General features: G+C 32.9%; 2 protein-coding genes across 2 annotated transcripts; both read left to right on the forward strand.

The window, feature by feature from the left end:
- Positions 1–462: 462 nt before the first annotated feature.
- On the forward strand, positions 463–3,365 carry LOC130824168 (metacaspase-4-like). Its single transcript, XM_057689061.1, has 2 exons — positions 463–984; positions 2,069–3,365. Exons 1-2 carry the CDS (start codon positions 639–641, stop codon positions 2,977–2,979), a joined length of 1,257 nt encoding a protein of 418 aa, XP_057545044.1. The 5' UTR covers positions 463–638; the 3' UTR covers positions 2,980–3,365.
- Positions 3,366–4,283: 918 nt separating this feature from the next.
- LOC130824399 (galactan beta-1,4-galactosyltransferase GALS1-like) lies at positions 4,284–9,874 on the forward strand. Its single transcript, XM_057689399.1, has 2 exons — positions 4,284–5,654; positions 8,879–9,874. Exons 1-2 carry the CDS (start codon positions 4,489–4,491, stop codon positions 9,231–9,233), a joined length of 1,521 nt encoding a protein of 506 aa, XP_057545382.1. The 5' UTR covers positions 4,284–4,488; the 3' UTR covers positions 9,234–9,874.
- Positions 9,875–10,248: the final 374 nt, after the last annotated feature.

A 10,248-nucleotide genomic window follows, 5' to 3' on the forward strand; every position in this document is an offset into this window, starting at 1 on the left:
ATAGTCAAAAGAGATCTTGTTTGATTCATCTCAACATTAGGCTTGTTAATATCTAGTTTATATGATATTTAATTATACACAATTATCACTACTTAGTATTAAATTAATATATTGACAAACATATATACAAAAAGCAAATTGGACATTTAAAATGAAAACAGAGGGAGTATTAAATTGCGTAATAGAGTGAAATGTGACAAGTACTTTTATAATACTTCGTCCATTTCATATTAGTTGCATCAAACCAACTTTTGCACTATCTATTATTCTATGGTAATTTATATATTTTGGCTAATATAAGAGAAAAAACATAGTCACATCTGATTTTTTTTGTCTCGTCGCATATATTCATATTATCAAAATTTATAATTTTTAGTTATAATTAACTCTACCTAAATAATCCGACAAATATATTAAATTGTATAAAAATATGTTTTGTACAGGTATTTTAAAACATGAAAATATAACGGGATAATTAGTTACCATTTATCATAAAGTCACCTTCTCTTCCGTCCATCAAGTATCCATCATCTCTACCAAGCACTCACTCATCATTAATATAATCACAGAAAGGCAGAGTGAAATTCAATTAATTCAATTCAAATCAAATTAAATCAAATCAAATTAAAACGACAAAAATGGGGAAAAAAGCAGTGTTAATAGGAATCAATTACCCAGGAACAAAAGCAGAACTCAAAGGATGCATCAATGATGTTACAAGAATGCGCCAATGTTTACTAGAACGTTACGGATTCGACGAACAAGATATCACAATTTTGATCGATACTGATAGATCGTATGATCAACCAACCGGCAAAAATATCCGGCGAGCACTTCAGGATTTGGTGCGATCTGCTGAACCAGATGACTTTTTGTTCGTTCATTATAGTGGTCATGGTACTCGTTTACCGGCTGAAACTGGTGAAGATGATGATACTGGTTTTGATGAGTGTATTGTTCCTTCTGATATGAATCTTATTACTGGTAATTCACTTCTTTTCATGATTTCGTTTAATATAAATTTTAAATTTTAGGTTAATAGATTATTGATCTGTGATTTTGTTTTGTTTTAGGGGAAATTTGACTTTAGTGATTTTGATTATTTTGCTGTAGTTGTTTAGTATATTAGTCTTGGCTGCTTTTTTTGGTTGAATTTTACTGGGATGTGAAAAGTGGCAAAAGAATTGACGTTCTGTTTCGATTGATCTGAGTCGCATGATGAATAATCTGTTCCCGAATTACGAATCAAAACAAATGAATTAAGATCCATTTTGGACTCTCTTTTTTTCCATTTCTGAAAATTTGCGAATTTAAGAATAAATTATGTTAAATATGAAGGAATCAAAAGTGCAAGGTGATTATTGAGGCTCAATATACGATGAATATTCTATTATACTTTTTTTTTCATACGAAAATATTTAGATTAGAAGCGTAAATGCAACATATCACAAAAGTCTTTCATATTCAACACTAATAAGTCCACTTGAAAAGTGTTGGTTGGATGAGAATCATATTAGTGACTTGAGCTTTGGATACCATATAAAGGCAACAACTCAACTAAAAACGGATAGTTCTTTACATAATTTATAAATTTAAACCTATAACTTATTTCACATTAGTTCAACAATTCGAACTCTGAGGTTAGGATAAAGCTTAGCGTTAGAAATTTTCTTGAATAATCGTTTTTTAGATGTGGATAAGGCCCTTAAAATAGCCTTGAGAGATCGCTCATCGTGCTCCTACCCTTCTGCAAACAATGTTTAATGCTTATGGCTATAATTCTATGCAAACTTCAGAAAAGATGTCAATAGGCCATGCTGTACTTAAAAAAAAAAGAAGTGTTGATGCTAAATATAATGTTTTCTGGGAGATAAGCTATTTGCATCATGTTTTAGAGAATCTTAATCATTTTCTAAATATTGCCCTGGACCTCCTTTGAAAAGGGTATAATCAGTCGTCTTTCATCCCTCTCTAGACCCTATTCATAGCTTCTATCAGCGGAATATACAGAGTATGATGATATGGGGAGGAGGAGTTATTTGCTTAATGCCAATGTCACTTTGTGCAGATGAAGATTTCAAAGACTTGGTGTGTCAAGTGCCAGAAGGTTGCCGGATCACAATAGTCTCTGACTCATGCCACAGCGGAGGCCTAATTAGTGGGGCAAAAGAGCAGATCGGAGAAAGCACACAATCCAATTCAAATGAAGGCAATACTGGCTCCTCGCAGTTCAGCTTTTCAGGCTTCTTAAAGAATGCAGTTAGGGACACTGTCTCTGACGCAATTGAGTCCCGTGGAATCCACCTCCCTCATCACCAGACCAGGAACCATGAGCCTAATTACAGGGTGATTGAAGATGACAGCTACGAAGGGGATAGAGACTATGTACAAAGTCGATCTCTTCCCCTTTCAACTTTGATAGACATGCTCAAGGAAAAGACGGGAAAAGATGACATTGATGTTGGGAAAATCCGTCCTACCCTTTTCGATGTGTTTGGAGAAGATGCTAGTCCAAAGGTGAAGAAGTTCATGAAAGTCATCCTTGACAAACTTCATGGAGGAGAAGGCGGAACAGGGGATTTGCTAGCGGCTGTTGGAGGACTCGCGATGGAATTCTTTAAGCAGAAGCTAGATGAGAAGGACGAGGATTATGCTAAACCCGCAGCTGATATTGAAGTGCAGAGCAAAGAGGAGGTTTATGCAGGTGCTACGAAACGGAGTTTGCCTAGACATGGGATACTTCTTAGTGGATGTCAGACCCATCAGACTTCTGCTGATGCTAGCCCTGCCGGAAATGCTGATGAAGCTTATGGAGCTTTTAGCAATGCAATTCAGACTATACTTGAGGAATCTAATGGAGAGATTAGCAACCAAGAGATCGTGTCAAACGCTAGAAAGTTGCTCAAGCGTCAAGGTTTCACCCAACAACCCGGGCTTTACTGCTGTGATGACTATGTTGATGCTCCTTTTGTTTGCTGAGTTGATCATGTTGGAGTTTGCTTTTGCTCGTATGAGTTCAGGGGCAGATGTAGCCATTATCAATGCTGTCAACCGATAATATTTATCAAGTTATATATCTCTAAATATGCTGATAAGTGTAATGGTTAAAATGGTTAATACATTATTGTGTGACGACATTATCCTAAGTTTAACATTACTGTCAATATTTTTGAAAACAATACTTAATATATTGACATAATTTAATTTTATTTTGAATTCGTTCCTATGAGTTGATGTCATAACTCATATATTATTTATAGTTATGTTCTTTGGCCGATATTTTCCGGCTGGTTGTTTTATTGAGAAACACAAATTTGATCATTACTTGGGGGTCATTTGCTAATAATGGATATTCATTTGGTTTATTAGCTTGTGAGGAATTTTCTAGAATTTGATATTTCCTAATTAGAGCAGGTCTTGTTTTGTTTAAGTAAGATCCTAAATTTAATTTTCAATTAGTCTTCTTTTTATCTTAACTTAAATCGTAACGATGATTAAAAAACAAATCTTCTCCCAAAATAGCATTATTTTGGTATAAAAATTCTAAAACAAACTAATTATTTTTAGTTTCATAATGATAAATACTCCAATGTTCCAATTATTTTACCTTATTGGCTTTTGATACAAAAACTAATAAATATGATGTAGTGGATTAAAATGACGAAATATTTAGAAATAATTAAGTGGGAGAATATAAAAAAGTTGAAAAATTATATATAAAATTAAAATGAAATAAGTTTATTAAAACATATTAAAATAAAAAATGCGGCGCACCAAGTAGGATTCAAGAAATAAGGAACTAAGTCCCTTCTTTTTTTTATCTCAAAAAAACTCTAGTCTACCTCCAATTTTTTTTATATTATAGAGTTATTTAATCCAATTATTGGATTATATAGTCATATATTAGGTTTTAAAATATCTGATGGTGAGAATTTAAAGTCTAGATATCAATTTGACGGCAAAAAAATGTATGACGTCACTGTGGGTGTCGATTCTGCTCATACAGTTAATAATATTAAACTTATATCTATTTTATAGCTACACACCTACACCAGATCAAAAGATTCCATCGAAAGAGGCTGTATCAAACAACGATGTAATAGAGAGAATACTTCAGTGTCAAATCTGCTTAATGATGATCATGACTTTTTCTATGTTTTATTTGATTAAATTTATTATGTATTTGATCACATTTTATTTTATTATAAAAATCATATAATATTTTTATCAATAAATTAATTAGTATTCAAGATTAGCAATAAAAATTCAATGTATTGGAAAAAGAAAAAAAAAGGTGTAGAATATTTATCCGTGTTGGTCATTAAACGAGTCCAAAATGATGAACTCTAAAATACCAGCAAATGAGACCAAAAGTTAGACCTCTGTCGGTCACACCTCCACTTGCCAGCTCACCTCCTTACCACCTCTTTCTCTCTCTTCTTCCCATAAATCTTCTCCTAAATCTTCTCACTAAACCCATCAGAAACAATGAAGAAACAACCAGCTCTCCCGCTCTCCGCGGGAAAATCCGTCGGAAAATTCTCTCTACGCTTTGAAACCAAACCATTTTTTGTGACGCTTCTAACTCTCACTCTATTCATGGTTGTTTGGAACCTTCAACCTTACTACGATCATCTCCTTTCTCTTTCCTCAACTTGCAATTGTTCTTCTTCTTCCTCCTCCTCTCGTTTTACCACTTCAAACCATCTTCTTAACGCAACACTTCCAACCAAACCAACTGCCTTACTTTCTCTTGCCACAATCCACCAACCCACCCGTAAACTTCCGCCAAAAGACCCTAACAAACGGGAATTCAAACCATACGGAAATGCCGCCGCACTTTTCATTCAAATGGGTGCTTATCGGGGTGGACCCACTACATTTTCCGTCATCGGGTTAGCTTCAAAACCCATCCATGTATATGGAAATCCATGGTATAAATGTGAGTGGGTCCCACAGAATACATCACAACCTCCAGTTCGTGCTAAAGCGTATAAAATCCTTCCTGATTGGGGTTATGGAAGAGTATATACTGTTGTTGTTGTGAACTGTACGTTTCCGAGTAACCCGAATATTGATAATCTGGGTGGGAAGCTTGTATTATACGCTTATTACTCTCTTTCTCCTAGAAACTTCGAGAAATTCACAGCACTTGAAGAATCTCCCGGTTCTTACAACGACGCCGTTTATACTTCGCCGCCGAAGTATGATTATCTCTATTGTGGGTCGTCGCTTTACGGGAATTTAAGTGCGTCGAGGATAAGAGAGTGGATGGCTTACCATGCGTGGTTTTTTGGGGAGAATTCGTATTTTGTGTTTCATGATGCAGGGGGAGTTTCGGAGGAGGTTAGGAAAGTTCTAGAACCTTGGGTGGAAAAAGGGAGAGCTATAATTCAGGATATTAGGAAACAAGAGAAGTTTGATGGGTATTACCATAATCAGTTTTTGGTTGTAAATGATTGTTTACATAGGTATAAATTTGCTGCTAATTGGACCTTCTTTTTTGATGTTGATGAGTATATTTACTTGCCTCAAGGAAGAGATGAGTTGAAGGATGTTATGAAGGAATTTGAAGGGTTTACTCAATTTACTATTGAGCAAAATGCTATGAGTAGTGTTCTTTGCTTGAATGATTCTTCCCAAGACTATTCAAGGTAAATCATTTTGGATTCATTTTCTTTTGAATTTATACTTTTGGGTTATTGTTTTTCTTTATCTAATTTAGTCAATGTATCAATTCTTTATCTAGTAGTTAAGGTCGTTATATACTCCACCATGCCCCTCTCACATTCGGGCTAGGAGTGTGAATGCGGTCCTTCTTATACTATGGGTTGAGGGTGATTGAAATTCGAATCTATAATATCTTGTCACGCTGACTCTAATAGGGCTCTAATACCATCTTAAAAAACCACTAATACCATCTTAAAGAAACCAACTCTAACCAATGCTTAAGACCATTGTTAAAAAAAATACTCTAATAGAATTACAATTGAAGTATGTATGATTTTGGGTTCTTTTAGTTGGTCTTGATAGGAGTATGAATTAATTTCTTAATTCTTTGACCTTTATTATAGTGGGATACATTGACTATGATAATTGTATTTTTGTTGCTTGATTAATAAGGAAGGGTTTATGACTGATTATGATTGGTTGTGTTGAGTCTTTTTTAATGAATGTTATAGAGGATTACTAGTATTATGAGGAAACAATTTCTGTTGGTAAAGATTTGTAAGAGGGTCAAATTAGAAAAATCTAGTTGGATTAAGATACAAGTGGTTGATTAGTTAACAATAAAATATGCTTAGATTTGATGATGAGGACTAAGATTAGTTAACAATCTCTGCTGATTTGGTTAGGTAAAATTCCATCTTAATATATAATTAGTAATTAGCAATTTAATAATTGAGTAAAACCTTATGGAATAATTTTTCTGCCTCCCATGAAAGAGAGTTATCAGCTTTTTCCATGCTCTAATTCTTTGTTATGTTTTTTGTCAAATTAATATTAGCTACTTTTTACTTCGTCCAATTCTAGTTAAATATTTCATTTGTTTTTTTGCAGTATTCACCAATTACTGTTAGTTCGTATTTTATTTTCAATTTATAAGTTAATATAAGCTAAAATATACTCAAGTGAGACCTTATTTGATTTGTTTATTAACGTTTAACTTTTTATAATTTTAAACCAAATACAATTAGAGATCATTAAGATTGAAATCGAGCATTGATAAGTGTGCAAAAACCAAATGTAGCATTGAATTAGAATAGTATGAAGTATACCTAAAGAAATTGTTGGGTTTAAGTTTGGTATTTTTTTAAGAGTGGGGCAAAATGCAAAGTGGGACAAATATATGAATGAAACTTAATCACTTAATTATTAAAGTTAAGTTAAAATTTGAGTAAAAAAAGTGTATCATGGCCTAAAATAGAATGGTAGTATATATTGTCAATCAAACTTGTCAAACTAACCAGCATGCTAGCTAGGATTTGTTGACCAATAGACACCGACAGATTGAGATTCATAGGGATCGAAATATAGAATATACAAAAAACTTCTATCTTCCTTTTATGGAAAGTTTATTCTGGCATCTTAATACATGAACATCCCAGCTGCCAAGCATTGAGCATTCTTCTTTCAATGGGGGTGTCTTGCATTGGAAGCATCATAAAGCTCAAATCTTTTAATGGCTCCTTGTGGAGGTGAAAACAAATTCTTTTGAAAGCATGATAGTTCTCAAATAGGAGCAAATTGCTCATATATGATCCAAAATCATAGGTTTTCTAGCATAGTACTGTACAACTATTGCATAGTGCAAATTATATAACGAGTGCTATCGTGATAACGACGCAATGACCCTCAAAATGGCACCAAACGTGGTTTTTTAAACTTTTACAACACATTAAATATTAGTTTTCTTTTTAAAAATAATTTTTACAACTTGGCTGATGTGACATGATGTCGTTTCGTTTTGGTGATACAAATTGTTGAGACTTAGAATGTTGAATGACATAATGGTCTTTGTAAATTGCCCACAAGCAAAATTGGATTAGAGAATTCCAACTTGGAGATGTGGGTTTCTTGGTAGTTTCATGTATAACACTTAGTTGTTGGTGCTTCTTTTAAAAGAGTGTAGAAAGCTGGCCCATATACCCGGATTATAAAAAGGTTCTAAAAAATTAGCAATTTTGTAGTATGTTCGTTTTTTGTTTGAGTTAGCTACATTTAGCGATTTTGTTTCTCCTCGTATCTTTGCTGCATTTACGCTTTTAGCGATATTTATATATTTTTTCTTATGATCTTCTTTACAAATGTTTTCCTTCACATAATTTTATCTTCTATGGAACTACTCTAAAACAAAAATAAGAATCCAATCAAATGATAAGTGTTTCCTCTATCTCACAATTTCTATTTATGGTTGTTCATCTATTTTGTATTTTTTCCGCTCTTGGTAATACTTTTCGTAATTCTCTTTAAATCTAGTTTAAAAATTAAATCTTTTTTATTCTCATTCATTCATTTCTTCATTTCATCACACTGATTAAGTACAAATTAACATCTATCACATGTATTTGGAAGGACAAATTTAATGAGACGGATTAAGTACCATTTTAGTCTTCATCATATACAGTAAAAGTTGTCTACTTGTGTTCTTTGTTAGTACTATATACTATGTACTGCGTTCTAGAGACTGTTATTTTGTTTATTTCTGTGTATCTACTATATAAATAGCCGTTAGCTAGTATTTTATTTAAATTTAAAAATTCAGTGGACCTTACCATTGGAGAAAGTTTTTAACGTAACTAATCCATACTATTTTAGTGTGCACCAGCCTTTAAAAGATTTTTTCTATATTTTTTTTACTTGCACCCAAAGGCACTTTCGCACTATTTATAAATGTCATTTAGTTTTCATATTGTCGTTAATTTATAGGTTAAAACATAGTTATATTATATCTTATTAGAATCGTCTCAATTTTAATTTTATTAATTTTTAGTTTCTATAATTTTTTGGTGTGTATAATTGGAGATAGGTGTAAAAGAACGAAGGAATAATTAAAATAGTAAGTATTTTTACTTGGCAAACGCAATTAATTATAATTATTGAAAAATACTTGCTGTTATTAGGTTTGTTAATACACACTAAAACAGTGTGGACCTAATCTATACAACGCTTTTACTGACCATTAATTTTGATCCATGTGATGATGACCCGAATTCTTGAGATGTGTTTGTTTCTACTCTTAATTGTTATGTCCCTTTAGATTGAGTTTTTTAATTGTATGTCCATGCCCACATTGTTTCCCTCCATCTTGGTTCTATTTATTCGCTCAAATGTCATTTATTAAGTTTTACTTGATGCAAATTATAACCTGTTTCAGGCAATGGGGCTTTGAGAAACTGTTGTTCAGGGACTGGAGGACCAAAATCCGAAGAGATAGAAAATACGCGATCCAAGCTAGGAACGCTTTTGCCACTGGTGTGCACATGTCTGAGAACGTTGTAGGGAAAACGCTACACCATACAGAATCTAAGATCCGATACTTTCACTACCACAATTCGATCCAAGTCCTAGAGGAGCCTTGCCGAGTACTCCTCCCACCTTCGGCTAAGGAAAAGATCACTTTTAACGATAAACTCCCATACGTTTATGACGATAGCATGAAGAAACTCGTCGACACCATCAAGCAGTATGAGCGTGACACCCTTGGAACTTACTCCAAGCTTCCCTCATAGTATCTGTCTCGTTAGAATTGCAACATTTCTTTTAAAAAGTTCTCATATTAGATGGTAGTTAGGTAGTGGGCCCACACTATGGTCCCAACCCCTAGGACAAGGATGGGTTGGAGGAAATAATATAGTTGATATTTTTGACCCATGAGAATCTCGATGTATGGTGAGAAATCAAAGGGATTGATTTGATAAATAAAGGATGACATTAACATTGATGGTGGGATATGTTATATGATGGTGCAAGTCGGTGTGGTGGTAGAGATCTTGTATGATAAATGATACTCTCTTCGTCCATCTGAAAAAGCAATTATTTTACTGTTGTTATTAGGAAGGGCTTACTTTAGGTATTTTTTTTATTTTCTTATTTTTTTCATTCTTATATTCCTAATTAAATAGAGTATAGTTCTTCTATCTTAAGAGATTGTAACACTTTACTTTTAATTTTAGGTGGTATTTTTCTTAGTATAAGTTCAATGTTGGATTGATGCAATCTCTTAGGGAACGGAGATAATATTCATTAGTTTACATCTTTTGTATCAAAGATGCAAGTGTAGTTGTTAATATTTCATTGAGAATTTCAAATTATATATTTAAGTACCATTGTGGGGAAATATCATAAAATAGAAGTTTTTATACGCATATAATCATATATTATTTTTTCGTGGGACTTAATTGTCACAAACCAATTTTTCAGTTTAGTAAATTCAACAAAAAATTTTATTGTCATACATACTCAATATATCGTGCTGATACAAATTTTAGATGGGGAAGTATATTTGCTTATAAGTTACTTCTACAATATACTTTTTCCACAAAGCTAAATACGATAGTAATGAAAGAGGAAAAGAGTTATTTGGGTTTGCTTTGGCTTTTACTTTCATAAAAATTGATACTCCTTTAAAAAGTCACATGGATTTCTTTAGGTTATTAATGATTAAATTGCTAACCGACACATCCATTTTTTTCCCCATTTGGAAAGTTGGGTAAATACAAAAATCTTAAGACTTTATTTTTCTGA

Source organism: Amaranthus tricolor, chromosome 9 (assembly GCF_026212465.1).
Source record: "Amaranthus tricolor cultivar Red isolate AtriRed21 chromosome 9, ASM2621246v1, whole genome shotgun sequence".
NCBI classification, from domain to species: Eukaryota; Viridiplantae; Streptophyta; class Magnoliopsida; order Caryophyllales; family Amaranthaceae; genus Amaranthus; species Amaranthus tricolor.